Here is a 17,798-nt window from a genome sequence, read left to right on the forward strand (position 1 = left end):
TGCTTAGTTGGAAGGTTTCTCTGAACTGTTGGAACTTTTGAGAAACACATTTTATTTAGTTTATAAAAGTTAGATGAAATGAATTCCTCTCTTTCACAGGTAGGAACTGGTTAGCGAAGCATATCCTTCCCATCTCTTTTTGAAAATATTGGAGACTTTAGGAGGTTACTGCTCTCAGCCCAAAAACAGTCCAGCAAGTTGCTGTTTTTACACTTTTCAACAGATTAAACAAACAAGCTGTACTAGCATTAGACAAAGAGGAGCTAGTGGGTTTGTTTTTCTCAATATTTCTCAATGTTTTCCCTGAAGTTTACTGGCCACTGTAATTTCATATTTCACATAGAACACATGCAATCTTATTATCCATTAGTTTGTATTAGTTTGAGTAGTATGTATTTACTTTCTAGCATGATGGTTAGATAAGAAGAGTTACTTCCATGTGTTTCAGTAGATGCTACTGCAGCCAGAAGTTGAGCATGGCACAAAGACCAGAAACACAAGAAACATAGGTGACAAAAATCACTAAATGACATAGCCGACTATGTTTAATTTGCTTCTTCTGCACTAAAAGCATACACATTTTGTGTATGTGTGTCAAATATGCAACTTTCCAAAACTGATTTTAAAAAAAAGCTTCTTACATATGTGTATTGACTTGTAGGTAAGAATGAAACATTTTGCATGTGGCAGTTAGACTTTTGAAATGAAACATATTTACATATTCATAAATTCTATCATTTTCAATGGAGGACAAACAATAATCATATTTATTAAATATTCTTGTAGGAAGCCATATTAGACAAATTATTATTCGAAACTAGGTATTTTTTTGTGTCTTTAAACAATTCATAAGAGGATTTCTGTTGTATCACTTCTCCGCCAGTGTATCTATCTTTAAGATATACTGCTTATGTACATATCTTTGTATCAGCTGTAACAGAACAGCTACTTCCAAACTATCACTCCACATTATTGCATAAAATAAAGTGAGAGGAAATATAACTAATAATAGAACTAGACCCTTCCATAATAGCTGGCTGCAATTATAGCAGTTTAATTAGTGCAACTCTCAGCTCATGCACCCCTAAGGCTACGTTATCATCCAGTACACTTTACAGGAATTGCATTACGTCATAGGAACAAGAAAATACCCGGCAGTACAATAAAGTCGCTGTAACATGAGCCACAGACACACTGCAGGTCTCCCTAGGAATATTATAGGCTGCTGATATACTGTATTTCAGCAGGAGGTTAGTTCAAGTACAGTCAGGAGCTTGCATTTCCTGCAGGACTATTGATGGCCCTCGGTTCACTCCAAGTTATTAATGCGACTGTAAATGTAATTTGATGCAAGAGGGTGAGATGTTGAAACGATTTCTCAGTGCTGTGCTAACCTTCTCATCATAGATCATATTGTACCTCTAGGAGGAAAAGGAGGCCAGCAGACTATTTGTTTAAGTGTTTTTTTATGGGAAGGTCGACAATTATAGATATACTGAAATGTGTTTTTTTCCCCTCAAAAAAACGATCCTACAATAGGCAAACTGTAAATAATGAGGCGTGAGAAACTCTGGCTTGAAAAACCAAAGGGGAAAAGGGAGTGGACAACAATAGACTTCCTGTCAAACCAGCTGACATCATGTCCTTTGGGAAAATGTGATTGGTAAACCCTTAGTCCTGCCCACATCATGTCAACCCTGACAAAAAAAACAAGTCTTTGAGTGCATCAAACATTAAAGAGATGAAGGCCCGATTTAACAAACCAGTCTGGTGAGGCAGATAAAGTTATTTAGAGTTTCCAAAAGAGCTGTTTATTCCATGACGTTGTCTTATGTAAAGTATGTTAATGCCTCCTGTTTGACGTGACCCGAACCCAGACCTGATACATCAAGTCTAAAGTCACAGTATGAAAATAACATTTGATTTTTATCACAAATGCACTGAGGAAAACATTGCATTGTATGAGGTCTCATTTATTGTGTGTGGGAATTAAAGGGATTTAATGACCTGACGAGGAATTTACATTCTTTTCTTCCAAATTACACATAGTGGTTTGAAGGATCATTTTAAAATTTTTTAGACTAAACAAGTTTAACTCTGATTAAAATGTAACAAAGATATTAAGGATTAAATGCTAGTCAATTACTTTTTTCAGACAAAAACACAAATCTGTTTTCCTCCTTAAAGGTCTTGTGACAAGGTTTTCATAGAAAACAGAGAGGCCTGAGGCACATATGACTGTACGTGTGTGTGTGTGTGTGTGCGTGTGTGTGTGTGTGTGTGTGTGTGGGAGTGTACGTGTGTGTGTGTGTGTGTGTGTGTGTGTGTGAGTGTGTGTGTGGGAGTGTACGTGTGTGGGAGACAGAGCGCTCTGAAAAGCCGAACTGTGAATTGACAGGTGCTCAGTTCCTGGAAAGTGATCGGTGCTGCTGAGTCATAGCTGGATTCTTGCAGTAACCACATGCCTGACTTTGACCTCTTTGATGAGCCTTTCAGTGTAAGAGTGACTGTGTATGAAAGAGGAAACATCAGACTGTACTCAAAAAACTGCATCTGTCGATTTGCCATGAATTCTATAGCGCTCTTGTTTGTGTTTTTGCTTTTTTTTTGTTCTTGCTGTTTTTGTACCATAGAAGCAGGGGACAAAGATAGATTAATTCTAAATATCATGTCAAAACTTTGCACATGTTATTGATCCATGTGACACATAAGAAATGTAATTCCTTACAGAAAACCTGATTTATCACAAAGCACATCAATACCGTTGTAACCTACTTATTTCTTATCTCCATTGTCGTCAAAGTGAGATCTTGCCAAAAAAAAATGTTGACTGTTATATTTTGTGATGTTCGATGCCTTCCTGGACTTATTGCATGATGATATATTGTAATAGAGCTGCAGTGTGCACCCATACTCTTGCTCAGTCAGTCTTCTACATTTCCCGGAATGGTTTATCTGCACAAAAGGGTATGAAAGTGTTATTTTCACCTATCAATGTTCCGCGTAGGTGGGGACAGCCATAGTGATACCTCTGTACGAGCTAGAAGTGGAGAAAACAAGCTTTTTTTTTTTTTTTTTTTTTTTTTTTTCCAGCGTAGAAAAAGTGAGTGTTGGCACAAACACTCGATGTTTCATCTCCTTTAGCTGCATGTCACGCAGGTCTATTGAGGCTGCAGGTGGCGTTCCCTTCTTAGCAAAAGGAGGAAACCTTTTGGGTGCAGGTTTTCTATTTGTCAGCACGATTACAGGAGAATTAACGGCCAGATTTTAATGAAACTTGGTGGAAGGGTGTAACATGGGCCAAAGAAGATACCGTTACATTTTGGAGCGGATCTGAATTACAGATCGGATTCACAAATATTTTTTTCTTTTTCAATGACATTGCATGATAGGGAAATTGGTTTGGAAATACATCCAGACATATATATTGGTTGCAGTTGAAGAATTGGATATCATAGAAGCGTGAGCATATTGAGGTTGTGATTTGGAACAGTATTCACACTAAATCTAGCATGTTAACATGGTTACAACTGTAACACGTGTAGCCATTCAACAGGTAGGCTTAGTGTTCATCATCTTAGTTTGGCATGTTAACTTGTTAGCATTTGCTAATTAGCACTAAACACAAAGCACACAACTGAATGCTGAGTATTTGACCATAAACCCAAACAGAACATTTTAATTTGAAGATGGCACTAAATTAAACAGGAGAGGAACACCCCAGTGATTATAGTTCATAATTTGGGGACCGTGAATGTCTGTACCAAATCATTTCCTTTTTGAGACGTTTTACCCAATTCAAAGTAGAGCTAGAGGAAAAGTCAGGGGAACACCAAAGTCATTCGAAAGCACTGTTTGGAGATCATGGAAGTCCAAAAATGTATGCCAAACCATAACAACAATGTTGAGCTATTTTATAGGATATGTGAAATTTGAACTGCTGGTGGCGCCAGACCAAAGGTAAGGGGATCACTAAAGTCACTAAAGACTTTAATCTTCTGTGGATCACGAATGTCAAACATGTACATAATGGCCAACATTCTTGATGTACTTCAAACCACAGTGGTAGGGCCACACTACTAGTATGGTTGGAAATAATTATATTAAAAGTTAAAACTATTTAATTTAAACATGTATTATTGATTGATCTCTGAAAAATACCAAAAAAAAGAATTGGAAATCAGAAAGAAAACTGATGTAAAAAGGATTAGGAAAACAAAAGGTAAAAGTAATCCTCCTTTACAATAAACTTCATTCAGTCAAGAGCTGTTAACCCGAGGCAGTGATAATCTGCAGCGTTCTCTTTGAGGATGTTTTGGCACAAGTTGCTGAAACAAAGTTCACAACCCCGCCACACACTTTCACATCTTTTCCTGTTGAGTTTCCACCCTGCTCTTCAGTTACGCAAATGGCACAGTGAGCTCAGCGCCGAGGTGAGGACATGCTCATGAATTCTGCTGATGAGCGCTGCTATGAGCACTGAGTCATGTCTTACAATACATTGGAACATGTCGCATCAAGTCTGGGTCGTCTGCAGAGAGTTTATAAATTCACAGTATTTTAATTTCAGCTTGGCTTTATTACATAAACACATTATATGAAACTTTCATTTAAGTGAGATTAAAAATCTCAATATATCTCTTTTTTTATGGAATCAAATTGATTCTGTAACCCTTTGAAAAAAAACCTCCAACAAACAGCCAATTAAAAAAAAACCCATTTATTTAGAAACAGACTTTAAAACATTCCCTAAACAATTTTGAATTCAACATTGAATTGTAAAAGACCAGGTCACTGTTGCTAGTTAGCATGATCACAAGTCAGTCGGCAATACTCCACCTTCCAAAACACTGTTCAACACAACTCAATCCAATGACCTGCGCAGAACAGCCATTAGACCTCTTTTAGTTTAGATTTTGGTAAGTGAACATCAATATTTGTTTTAGAAAACCTGCAAACAATTGACAGCAGCGAGGACGAGGCGTACAGAAAGTGCCGAGCAGCAAAAGAACACTTGACCACAAACTTCACTGTGCTGCATTTTGCACATTATGTCTCGCATAAGACACGTCACATCCTCTTTTTCTGACTGTATGTGACTACCCGTGGTGTCAGGAATATGCATGATGGACTGAAATAGTAATTATAGTGGCAAACAAAAATGTGCATGTGTTCTCAAGGAAACTGACTGTTTCCAAGTTGGGTAGCAGGTACAGCATGTAAAAGTCAGACTGGAATTTTAGCCAGATAAAACTACAGCATGGCTCTACTAATCTGCACTCTGAGGGCGTCCGGTGCAGTGCCGGATTAGAATTAGCCATGCTTTGTAATTGGTCAGATCTGCAGAACCATTCAGCAGACATTCTAAAGAACCATATGTGGGCCGTCGATTCTCAGAAACAACGACTTAGCAATTTGCATCTCGTTAAGGCTGCCACTCAGTTCTCCATGTGTGCTTCCCTTATTGGCTTCTGATTCAGAAAGTTCAGAGAGTCCTCGCTGTCCTGGCTTGGCGTGGACAGGTACTCCAACTCGTAGCCGCCGCTTCTGTTGGCTGGGCGGACTTCACTCGAGGCTTTCTTCTGCTCTCGGATCTGCTGCAGCTGGTGGTTGGCGTACTCGGGCTTGGTGGTGAGGGGTCCCGCGGGAACCTCCATACCAAGGATGTCAGTGACCATGTAGGGGCGAAGCCAGCCAACCAGAGGGGTGCTGCCGGGCGTGTAGTGGGTCTGCCGGTGGTAGAAGAGGAGACCATCCACCTGCAGCCAGACGATCAGAAATGAAGGAATTGATGATGGGAAATAAACAATGTGTTTTTGTACTCATGCTTTTGTATCGTATGATGAATAATTAGCTGTAAATGTTTGAGGGTGTGTTCTTACGCTGAAGCTGTACTCTGCTGCCAGGGCTTTCTGAATCAATTCTACCGCGCAGTCGTTGCTTTGGAGGCTCACAAACCGGAACTGTCGGAGCAAACACAACCAGAGCGACCCGTTGTTAGCTCCAAACTCAATTTGTCTTGTTGTCAAATGTGATTGCTTTCCAGTGATGAGTTTACCCAACAAGGACTAAGCCCGATTTAGCTCCTACCAGGCTGCACCACATAATTACTGAAGATTAAGAGGTGGAACTTGAATTCAAAATTCACTCAGGCCTCCACGAAGCACCATAATCTTCCAAGATTTATGTGTAATAATCACTTAAGTGCACAATTAAAACCGAAGACCATAACTGAAGTTTAACTTTCCTTTGTCTCATTTCGCCCCGAAGAGCTTCGGGTTCAAGTTTAGGTTTTTATTCATCCCATGTGTGAATAAGGTTCAGCAAGGCATAAACCACAACAAACAACAGGCAGAAAACCAAAGATTGAGGAAACATGTTACAATGTTTCAAATAACAACAGTCAGAACTACAAATTTGCAATGAAAAGTAGGTCATGAAGTGAATGGACTCCGTTTCTGGAGTTGGTACACACGGGGTTACGTTTGGCGATCTCCGACAGGCCGTCCGTCTCCTGGACTTTGGACTGCAGCCAGTAGAAACGGAACTCGGTCTGTTGATGAGAAAACAAGTACTGTAAACAAAAAAAAGCTCCTTTTTCGGCATCCGAGCCAATGAGATGGGCAACGTGGCAAAAAAGCACATCTGTGTCCCAGACTCTGCTACTTAAGCAATTAGACAAGCATTCCTGGATCGCTGGAGGATTAGAAGCCTGTCTTACTGGGCAGTCGTAGACCGGGTGGCCTCTCCAGCACATGACGTCCAGGATGTAGTACGTCCTGTCCACCTCACTGTAAATGCAGTCCAGGATGGTGTAGTCTGCATGGGACACATACGACAGAAAACAAATTCTAAAATGAACTCAATGACTCAAATCTCAACAATGAACTAAATGAAAAGCAATAAGAAAGATTTAAGAACCGACATTAACATATCTGCAGCAAATTCTGACCATTTTCAGTTGTGCGCAAGCTTTTTAAGTCCTGTATCGTGTTTTGTAACAAATATTAACCAGAAGAACTTGAGGACACATTAACCAACCCCTGCCCACCATCCTGCATGTAGCGCAACAAAAGAAGAGCCAGTACTGTGGGACATTTTAGCAACAAAGGTTTTATATATACAGTGGCGTGAAAGAGTGTTTGCCCCCTTCCTGATTTCCAATTTTTTTGCGTGTCTGTCACACTTAAATGTTTCAGATCATCAAACAAATTTAAATATTAGTCAAAGATAACACAAGTAAACACAAAATGCAGTTTTTAAATGAAGGTTTTTATTATTAAGGGAGAAAAAAGATCCAAACCCACATGGCCCTGTGTGAAAAAGTGTTTGCCCCCTATACCTAATAACTGGTTGGGCCACCCTTAGCAGCAACAACTCCAATCAAGCGTTTGCGATAACTTGCAACGAGTCTTTTACAGCTGTGGAGGAATTTTGGCCGACTCATCTTTACAGAGTTGTTGTAATTCAGCCACATTGGAGGGTTTTCCAGCACGAACCTCCTTTTTAAGGTCATGCCACAGCATCTCAATAGGATTCAGGTCAGGACTTTGACGAGGCCACTCCAAAGTCTTCATTTTGTTTTTCTTCAGCCATTCAGAGGTGGACTTGCTGGTGTGTTTTGGATCATTGTCCTGCTGCAGAACCCAAGTTGGCTTCAGCTTGAGGTCACGAACAGATGGCCGGACATTCTCCTTCAGGATGTTTTAGTAGACAGTAGAATTCATGGTTCCATTTATCACAGCAAGTCTTCAAGGTCCTGAAGCAGCAAAACAGCCCCAGACCATCACACTATCACCACCACCATATTTTACTGTTGGTATGATGTTCTTGTTCTGAAATGCGGTGTTACTTTTACGCCAGATGTAACGGGACACACATCTTCCAAAAAGTTCAACTTTTGTCTCGTCAGTCCACAGAGTATTTTCCCAAAAGTCTTGGGGATCAACAAGATGTTTTCTGGCAAAAATGAGACGAGCCTTCATGTTCTTTTTGTTCAGCGGTGGTTTTCATCTTGGAACTCTGCCATGCAGCCATTTCTGCCCAGTCTCTTTCTTATGGTGGAGTCATGAACACTGACCTTAACTGAGGCAAGTGAGGCCTGCAGTTCTTTGGATGTTGTTGTGGGGTCTTTTGTGACCTCTCAGATGAGTCGTCGCTGCGCTCTTGAAGTAATTTTGGTCGGCCGGCCACTCCTGGGAAGGTTCACCACTGTTCCATGTTTTCTCCATTTGTGGATAATGGCTCTCACTGTGGTTCTCTGGAGTCCCAAAGCTTTAGAAATGGCTTTAGAACCTTTTCCAGACTATTAGATCTCAATTACTTTCTTTCTCATTTGTTCCTGAATTTCTTTGGATCTCGGCATGATGTCTATCTTTTGAGGATCTTCTGGTCTCCTTCACTTTGTCAGGCAGGTCCTATTTAAGTGATTTCTTGATTGAGAACAGGTGTGGCAGTAATCAGGCCTGGGTGTGGCTAGAGAAATTAAACTCAGGTGTGATAAACCACAGTTAAGTTATGTTTTAACAGGAGGGGACAAACACTTTTTCACACAGGGCCATGTGGGTTTGGATTTTTTTTTCTCCCTTAATAATAAAAACCTTCATTTAAAAACTGCATTTTGTGTTTACTTGTGTTGTCTTTGACTAATATTTAAATTTGTTTGATGATCTGAAACATTTAAGTGTGACAGACATGCAAAAAAAATTGGAAATCAGGAAGGGGGAAAACACTCTTTCACACCACTGTGTGTATATATATATATATATATATATATATATATATATATATATATATATATATATAGCTGCCAAAGGAGAAATTAAGGAGAGAGCTGGATATTAAGTGTTGGTTAGAAGATGATTCAGCTGGAACACAGTGAAGAGTTTTTGTTTGTTGTATTGTATATATATATATATAAAGCTTGTTCACAACCAAAGAGCAAAACTGTCTGATTGTAACAATACAACAAACAAAAACTCTTCACTGTGTTCCAGCTGAATCTTCTTCTAACCGACACCTTAATATCCAGCTCTCTCCTTAATTTCTCCTTTGGCAGCTTTTATTTTGTTAAAATCTCTTCTCTGAAATCAGTATAATGTTTAAAGTGAGTGAAGATAAAAACAGCTGAATGGAACTAACAGATGTCATATTTTCATCAATATTTCCACATCTGTTGGTTTAAAGGCACATGAATGGAGAATTAGTGGCACCAGCTGTTTATCTGGAGGCGCTAATATTCAAACGGCGACGTTTCGATGAGCATCTGTTGACACCAACATCATGGATTTAGTTACAAAGCCAAACACCACAGCCAATAAATGTCTGTTCTTCTTAAGATGTACGTGAATAATTAAACTATGACGTCAGTATAATAATGGCATGAAATAAACAAAGGAGCATTTAATCGCAATTATTTGTATTTCAATGAATCTTGAACTAAAATGTCATGATCCAGACAGCCGTAGCTACACAATCCAATCAAATGGAAATAGTTTACATGTTCTTGTCATTATTTTATGCACATTTACCCAGAATTCAGCCTGTCATACTTGCTTGGCTCCATGTTGTGAGTTTGCAGTGACTGTCCAACCAGCATTTTAGATGATGTTGACATGTCTTTGTCTGTGATCGTCCCATTAAAAGCCAAAGTTGGAAGTTGTTTTGATGCTGATAAAATGAAACAAACTCCCGGGTGAGGTGGGAGAACCTGCCGTTCGTGGAACACTTGCTCATGTTAAAAAGCCCGAGCGGCCCTATTTCGGTGAACCACTGAGTTGCAGATACGACGGGCCCACTCACCTTTTCCCATGGCAGAGTTGTGTCTGTTCCCACCGGGCAGCAGGGAAGGGAAACGGTTCACACAATAGCCGCTTTTAGTGTACGCTGCAGTGGACCCCTTCAGAAGGAAAAATCCAAAACAGAAACAACACAGGAGGGGAGAGAGAGAGAGAGAGAGAGAACCGTTATTGTTCCGTTTGAAGTCCTTACAAAAGAGTTAAAAATGTCTTGTCTGATATTTATGCTTGATCATAAAAATAGAGAAAAAGATCAGGATATAGGATCATTCAAATGTAACCTGAAAATCCAACTCGGACTCAGGAGCACATTTAAGGACACATACACACACACACACACACACACACACACAGTCCAGAGGGGATCTTACAGTCCTAATTTGAATCATGTGTTTTGTGAATAAACTAACAGCGTTCCACCATTATGCAATACGAGACCTATAACTTCTCAAAAACCTATAATGACTCATGCAATCTTTTTTTTAAATTGTCATTTCCTTGTAATCAGTCAATTGAACATCAGAGTTGAGTAAAAATGTGAACACCAAAGTAATCATATCGCCAGAGCGGAATTGATTTTGCAAGGTCGGCCAAAAACAGAGAGACTGCTGCATGTGAACAGAACGCAGCGCAGCGCAGCGATGCCCGTGGAGCAGAGGCAAGCCAGAACTTTCAAAAGTCTGTAAATCCGTTTCAAGTTACTACGCTGGATCAACATCAGCACCTGAGTCGCGTGTGTTGTTGTGACCGTTGGTTTGTGCACGTCAGCGATGACACCGTGGACTTTGGTTCTCCAACATGACAACGCGGGCAAGTTTCAACAACCAAAATAATCAACGCTCCCGTCACCCACCGACTCACCGGATGTGCTTCGCTCAGACGTTCCCGCGTTCCCCAAAAATTTGACCCAGAATCTGGTGCGGCTCAAATTTCAGGTCCACAGTGAAACGTAAACAAACCGAGCAGTAACTTAGAATTCTTACTCATGAAGGTTATTGGTTCATGCGGCTCCGTGGACGTCACAATGCTGCATTTTCTTCGTGCGCAACAGGAACAGTGTGGGAACTTTCCCATTACTCCTCGTATTACTCAATCAGTAAATTTTTTTGAATACAACACTCCTGGAAGTGAGAGGCGTCATCGCCCAGCCCTATTTGAAATAGAAAAACTCTGCACGCAGCTCCCGACATGCAAAACACATGAAACTTTGATGACTGTAACTGGCGTGGTCAAATGAGATGAGATCAGAAAAAGTTGAGCCATTCGTGGTGAAGGCGTTCCCAACAGTCACCAAACCTCCGACTCCTGGCGGCACGATCGCCACAAAGTTCCCACCGAGCGGCACAGGAACGGTGGACAGATAAAAACCCAAAGGTGTCATATTGAGAAACTCTGACAAATAAGTGTAAATGCGCGCCAGCACAACTCGTTGGAAAACTGTGCCCTGAAAGAATGAATGAGGAACCAGAGGCAGACTATAGGTGCTGAGTCATTATGATATTATGTGCGAATGCATCACAGGATGTGGGATGCCAGTGACACCAGTGCAACAAAGATTTGTGTGTGTGTGTGTTGTGAGAGGAAAACTGTGGTCTGGAGACAATAACACAGAGCAGGGGTGTTGTGTGCCAGAGTTACCAGTAATCTTCAACTAATGCTTATGAGCACTTGAAAGCCTCCTCATTACTCATACTCTTCTACACCGACACAATGTGAGGTAAATGAGGCGTCTATTTTACATTAAAGGCTACGACACAAACAAAAATTCTGAAAGAGAATAATTTGGAAAAACCACAAACTTCTGAAGACAAGTACTTTTGTTTTTTTTCCCCAAGAAACAATCAAAAGCTAATTTCACTTCTTCAAATGCAGGTTTTAGTGAAGGTTTGAAATTTCTGTACAAGCTACCAAGACTTAGAGACGGGTTTGTTTTGGGGGGGACTGAACTGAGGATAATGAATTAGCGGCATCGCTGACCATGTTGTCGATGCTACAAGGTGTCACGCAGTTCAATTCTGCATGTTATTATGTGACTCCTGCCTACATGCGCAGGAGGTGAGCTCTTATTCTCGTGCTGTGCCATAATTCCCGTGTCCAGCAGCATTAACAGCTCTCCAAGCAGCACCGGTGTTGCGCTGTATTTGGTGCCCCGATATATTTTGACCCGACCCGGGTCACTCCTCATGCCTAAACCTAACCAACGTAAACAGTTTTGGGTCATGTGACATGTATTTTCCGCCGTTAGTGTGGACAGAGAAATCTCCTGAAATGGCGCTAAAATGCTTGTAGAGATAAAAAAACAACAAAAAAAAACAACAAAAAAAAAACACTTTTTTTTTTTTTTTTTTAAACGAAAGCGTTTCTGACTCTAACCTTCCAAATTGAAAGTTTGGGTTTTCAACAACTCAAAAGATGGTCCCACGCTTAGAACGTTTTCTATTTTTTGAGGGCTTACTGATCCCCTGACAACGTTGTTGCTGTGGTCGATGCACTGTAAGCAGCAGACGTAGACAGGTAAGAGCCACATGAACAAAATAAGTCAAAGTTTTGAATATTGAATAGATTTTAACACGTCAGATATTTGATCTCCTCTTAACTTCTCTGAATAAATTCTCGAGCTCTTTCTCTCCAATCCCACTTTTTCTATAGAGTTGTATGAGCAGAAATACAAACAACAGGCAGATCGAGGAGGTGGGGTGGGGTGGGGGGGTGAAGACGGTCTGGGTATCTCGGGTACTGCTGATGACCTACTTGAGCTCAAAACCAGTATGCTGTTGTTGTGAGGGATATGAGGAAAGTTACACAACAAACAGACTGAGCAAAGCTCAAGAAAATTACAGCACAAATATTTCAAGTCTCATGAATATTATTCATCTTTTGCACCTCTTTGTAAAATGTTCTTTTGTTGCTCCAAAGTGGAGAAAATGGTTCCAATATTACAGTATATTAAACCTTATAATCCTTCTCTTTCCTGATTATCATTGTAATCTAATCTAAAGACTTGATGCCGCAGTCACTTTCTCCATCACATCTTCCTAACTGTTTGCCCACATTACTATTATTGCTCATACAAGGTGGCTCAAGTCAATCACAGACACAACTCCCATCATCCTCACTAATACCAGGAATTAACAAGCGGCAGAGAAAAAGTACAATAATCCTCTCAAAATACTGATTCTGTCCAGCCGTGACTGCATTCAAATTACGGGAAATCCTGACGGCTGTTGTTTATGTTAATCAACTCTAAAAACTAGTGAAACTTCTTAGAGCTGGAAGATGACACATCAGGAACAGCAGAGATGGAAACTAATTCAAAAGCCAATAAGATACTGCTCATATTGTCTCAGACATCACGGGAGACTCTAATTGGGGAAAATGAATTCTATAAACTCGCTGACTCTGAAATTCAGAAACAGGAGTGAAAGATCAGGTAAAGAAAAGAAGAGCAGTGACGGGTTCCTACCTTGGAGGCAACAATAAGGGATCTTTTCCCCACGGGACAGACCACCATCAGCCAATCGGTGTCCAGTTCCGCTGGTACGTCCACCAGCCACTCTGACAGCATGAGCTAAGGAGGAGGAGCTTTGTTAAATGAAAATGGCATCTTCATCATCGCTGCGTTTAAGAGTCCGAGAATGATCATGGAAAAACACGTCCAAACACAGCAGTGGGATTTCTTACACGGTCTCATGCCAGAGAGCAGATGTGTAATTGTAGAGCTCATGTGCGCCCTCTGCTGCCCACGATCAGACTGCAGCAGACGGCGTAGCGCGCTTCCCTCCACACAGAGTCCTGTAATCTCTGTGGGTAAGACCACATCAAACACTGACCTGGTTAGCATAATGTTTTGGCAGCTTCCTCTTCTCAATCTCCATCCCCTCTTCCTCTGCGTCGCCATCTTGCTCCCGCTGCCCTTCCGCCTGCTTCTCCATGTCTTCCTCCCCATCGCTGTCTGCCCCCGTCCAGTCCCCATCAGCCAGACGCCGCGCATGGTTGACGTAGTTTAACCTTTTACTGAGATGAAGGACGGGTGGTGGGGGGGAAAAAAAAAAAAAAAAAAAAAAAGACTCATTCACACTTTTACTGCAGAATTGTTTTTGACATGACAGCTGTGTAATGGAGTTCCTCAAAACATTAAGAACAACCTCGTGGGCTCGTGGGATGCATTTAATGAAGCATTTCCAATCTGGAGAAACGTATGTTGTATAGTTTTGAAGCTGGAGACAGAACAAGGTCGATGTGATTGACAACTTTCTGCGTCCTGTAAATGTAATAGTTACTTCTCAGCACGTATTAGTACTGAGCCTTCACTGCTGTTTAACACAGAGGGCTACAAATCCGCCCAATCACCTTGTTAAACACCCCAAATAAACAACAGTTGGGATTTTACATTATTTCACGTCAGTATCATTCTATGGATTTTGATAGTGACTTCTTGATTGGACAAACACTTGACGGTGAGGACACTTACATTTTCTGCAGGTCAAGAAAGCGCCGCCGTCGCTCACTCTGCTCCAGCACGCTGTACTTGCTCTTGTACTGAGCCAGCCGAGGGTGGGGGCCGGCGGTACTGTTGGGCTCCTTGGACACAGCGAAGCTGGCTGAGAGGGCTTGTGTCAGGTCATCCATGGGGACACTGTGAATCAATGCATGGGAGGTTGAGTGTGTTTATGTTATCAGGGGAGGAGATTGACAAGTTCGAAAAGAATCACAGCGCGCAGGTCGGAAAAATGAAATTTAAACAATGTTTAAACAGATTATTCGTCATCTTTAGCAGCAGCTTCCAGGACACGTTCAGTCAGAAGAATGACAATAAAATGAACAATATCTAATGCCAGTGAGTTGTTGCACTGCTGTATCGACGGTGTTTCTCGAGATGCATCACATTGTTTTGTAATTCCAAGGCAAGGTTGTGCCTATAATTTAACGTGGACATTTTCTGTCGGTTCAAACTTTTGCCAGCTAACATCTACAGACGTAGATAAATTCGTTCAAACCTTTCTACAATTCCACCATCATCAGATTCATATCGGGACGCACCAAAGCATCCCCAAAAATAGAACCAGACCTCCGTGTTTCACAGGAGGGTATGCTCTTCTCGGAAAAATTTTTTTTCTGTCTGTGAACACGGAGCTGATGTGACTAAACATAAAGCTCCATTTTGTTCCATCTGTTGCAAGTAAGCTCTGCAAAAAGCATCGCGGCCCGTCTATCTGCATTTGAGCAAATTCCAGTCTTGGTTTAAGTTTTTCTGTCAACAGTGGAGTCCTCCTGGGTTGTCTTCCTCAGAGCCCCATGGACTTTAAACGTGTTCATAATATTTGCACCTGTAGTCACAATAACATCAGACTGTTTGGAAATGATCTCATAGCCTTTACATTTAACATGCTTGTCTGTAATTTTCTTCCTTATCTTGTCAGACAATTCTCTGCTTTGCTGTTTCTGGTCCTTGTTCAGTGTGGTGAACACAATGACAGCAAACAGCAAAGGGACCATTTTTCTCCATTTAAAGAGGTTCAATGACTCATTAAAAGATGAATACTAGTTAAATGTATGACACTAATTGGAGAAAACAGGTAGTTTGAAATATCACTATAATCCAGTTGTCTCTCATCTTTTCTAGGGGCACCAACACATGTTGTTGAGGCTGTTTTGAAATAATCTTTGTAGAAAGCAGTAATCGAGCTCTTTTCAAAGTTTCTTTGCTTTTCTCCATTACTTAGGCCTACTAAAGGCATGCAGGTATACATGAGACCATCACCTTTAATGTCATTACTTTCCAGGAGGAATAAAGCATTGCTTTAATGAGCTGTTAACAGCACCAACAAATCTTTCCACGCCTGTACATGTTCATATTTCTGTGAGTACGTGTTTAAAACTATGTGGGGACAAAGATAAATATAATAGTCATTGACCAAAACTGTAATTTTCCAGAGCCAAAGCTGACAGTTTAAATTCCTTGTTTCACAGCTGAATTCAATTTACAAGAAGTAAAAAACAAAAAAAACCCCGCAATATTAACAATTGATGATATCTGAGCAGCTGGGACAAAACAATCAGTCTGTTGTAGGATACCAACATCAGATCTACATAACCCAGCTCTAGTCTCACCTCTGGCAAAATCCATCACACAACAATAACACTGTTGACTGTGTTTCTTGGTTTGTTTGTATATAATATATATAGATATATACTGTACTGCATATACTGTGCATTTTATATTTCTATTATTCTATTCTATTATTATCTTATTGCTTCTGTATGCTGCTGTGGCGAAAACATTTCCCCTCGGGGATTAATAAAGTAACTACCTAACCTAACCTAACCCAACCCTAGCCTAACCTAACCCAACCCAACCTAACCTAACCTAACCCTACCCTAACCTAACCCAACCTAACCCACCCTAACCCAACCTAACCCTAACCTAACCCAACCCTACCCTAACCTAACCCAACCTAACCCAACCCTACCCTAACCCAACCCTAACCTAACCCAACCTAACCCTACCCTAACCTAACCCAACCCTAACCCAACCTAACCCTACCCTAACCTAACCCAACCCAACCTAACCCAACCCTAGCCTAACCTAACCCAACCCAACCCTAACCCAACCCAACCCAACCTAACCTAACCCTACCCTAACCTAACCTAGTCACCATGTGGACATACGAGAGGCCGGTCATTGTCAACACGCGCTTACAATCACATCTAAATGATGTGTTCCTGTCTGCACGCTACATAAACAAACGGAGTTCAAGCACCTGATCTGGAGGAAGTAGTGAGGGGTTTAAGTTTCTTCATTTAACTTCTAAAGAAGGAACTACGACAAAAAACAAACAAACAAACAAAAAGAAGAAGCCCGGAGACCCTCAATTAGACCGCTACACGTCGTAGCTGCTAACATAGCACGCGGTAAACCTGCTGGCATAGGCCGGGCATGGTGTTACCCCCCCACCACCACCCCCCCGACTCTAAAGCGGTGTGTTACTGCTTAGATATTCCTACAATCTACACATAACTTTCCGGCCTAAATAAACAACAGACAGTAGACTTGGCAATATATTAGCTATGAAACACTGGCTGACGTAAACAGATACCTTGGAGGAGGGAGGCTGCTGCTGAAACGTCACGCCGTCATCTCAACGTCAAGCTTTTAGTTGGCCGACCAACAGCGTCAAAACTAACCCGGAGTTTCACAGCGCGAAAGTCCCCGCAGGATGGAAACACTTCAAACAGTTCACTTCCCTCTGCAGCAGAGTGGAGATCACGTTCAGAGTAACACAAGCTGCAAACACTCAAATAGAGGACAAGTAACTGAAACTCTACTTATATAGGCTGGAGTATATTTAACTACAAGTATTTTAAACATCAAACACTGCATGTGAGTCTTGTTTATTGTTTGTTGTCTTTATCATCCTAGAAAGTATGTCGTATTGCATTAATTGGAAATTATTCAAAATCATTCAAAAATGCAAGCTTGAACTCCAACACCTTATAATTAAGAAGTCTTTGAGCCTGTGTGCCAAGTTATATTCTACTGAAGCACCATTATTGTGGTAGCTTTTACTACAAAAGTCACAGTTTCCTTCAGTTGTTATCGAACAGATGTAGGAAGCCATAACAAAAAAAACAAAAACAAAAATCTTATCATCATTATTATTGTTATTATTATTACTGACTTAATCGTCATTATCGTCACCATCTGCAGGCTTTATAAAATGTTTGTCTCTTGGATGTTGTAATCTTTGTTTTAGGTTATACTGTGTTCCTCCTGCTGGGGGCGGTGTTGAGCCTGTTTCTCCCCTTTCACAGACTATAAAGGAGCTGATGAAAAAAAAAAAAAAAAAAAAAAAAAAAAAAAAAGAAAGAAAGAAAGAGGAGAACTTGCCTTCAATTGTCCGAGCTCAGCGTCATGGAAAGAGTTACTTTGTTGCAGCGCGCACAGGAACAAACTTCATGAAATGATAGTGGCCCGGTGATGTGTGCTGATGCTCCGTAGAG

The 17,798-nt window shown here is 40.9% G+C and overlaps 1 protein-coding gene across 3 annotated transcripts; it reads right to left on the reverse strand.

Annotated features, from left to right (window-relative positions):
* Positions 1 to 4,704: 4,704 nt before the first annotated feature.
* snupn (snurportin 1) lies at positions 4,705 to 17,751 on the reverse strand. Of its 3 annotated transcripts, XM_069162373.1 has the most exons (10): positions 17,686 to 17,751; positions 16,895 to 17,044; positions 14,269 to 14,433; positions 13,628 to 13,811; positions 13,261 to 13,365; positions 9,802 to 9,898; positions 6,722 to 6,819; positions 6,476 to 6,553; positions 5,883 to 5,963; positions 4,705 to 5,759 (listed from the first exon to the last, which is right to left on the reverse strand). In XM_069162373.1, the coding sequence occupies exons 3-10, from the start codon at positions 14,424 to 14,426 to the stop codon at positions 5,439 to 5,441; spliced, it is 1,122 nt and encodes a 373-aa protein (XP_069018474.1). In that variant the 5' UTR covers positions 14,427 to 14,433; positions 16,895 to 17,044; positions 17,686 to 17,751; the 3' UTR covers positions 4,705 to 5,438. The 3 variants fall into 3 exon arrangements, with proteins under 3 accessions (XP_069018474.1, XP_069018475.1, XP_069018476.1); XM_069162374.1 differs by lacking the exons at positions 16,895 to 17,044; positions 17,686 to 17,751 and adding an exon at positions 16,559 to 16,733; XM_069162375.1 differs by lacking the exons at positions 16,895 to 17,044; positions 17,686 to 17,751 and adding an exon at positions 15,559 to 16,110.
* Between the last annotated feature and the right edge of the window lie 47 nt (positions 17,752 to 17,798).

The sequence above is a fragment of the Embiotoca jacksoni genome, unplaced genomic scaffold, assembly GCF_022577435.1.
Source record: "Embiotoca jacksoni isolate LCO1_2020_lvr unplaced genomic scaffold, fEmbJac1.0.p SCAF_3, whole genome shotgun sequence".
Classification (NCBI taxonomy): domain Eukaryota; kingdom Metazoa; phylum Chordata; class Actinopteri; family Embiotocidae; genus Embiotoca; species Embiotoca jacksoni.

Bases quoted from the DNA above. Each gene is read 5' to 3' on its own strand.
- snupn (XM_069162373.1), bottom strand. From the start codon at position 14,426: ATGGATGACCTGACACAAGCCCTCTCAGCCAGCTTCGCTGTGTCCAAG. The intron at 13,812-14,268 runs GTAAGTGTCCTC...CCTTCATCTCAG, and splicing joins TTTCTTGACCTGCAGAAAAT to TAAAAGGTTAAACTACGTCA. The intron at 5,964-6,475 runs GTGTGTACCAAC...TTGCTCCGACAG, and splicing joins AGATCGCCAAACGTAACCCC to TTCCGGTTTGTGAGCCTCCA.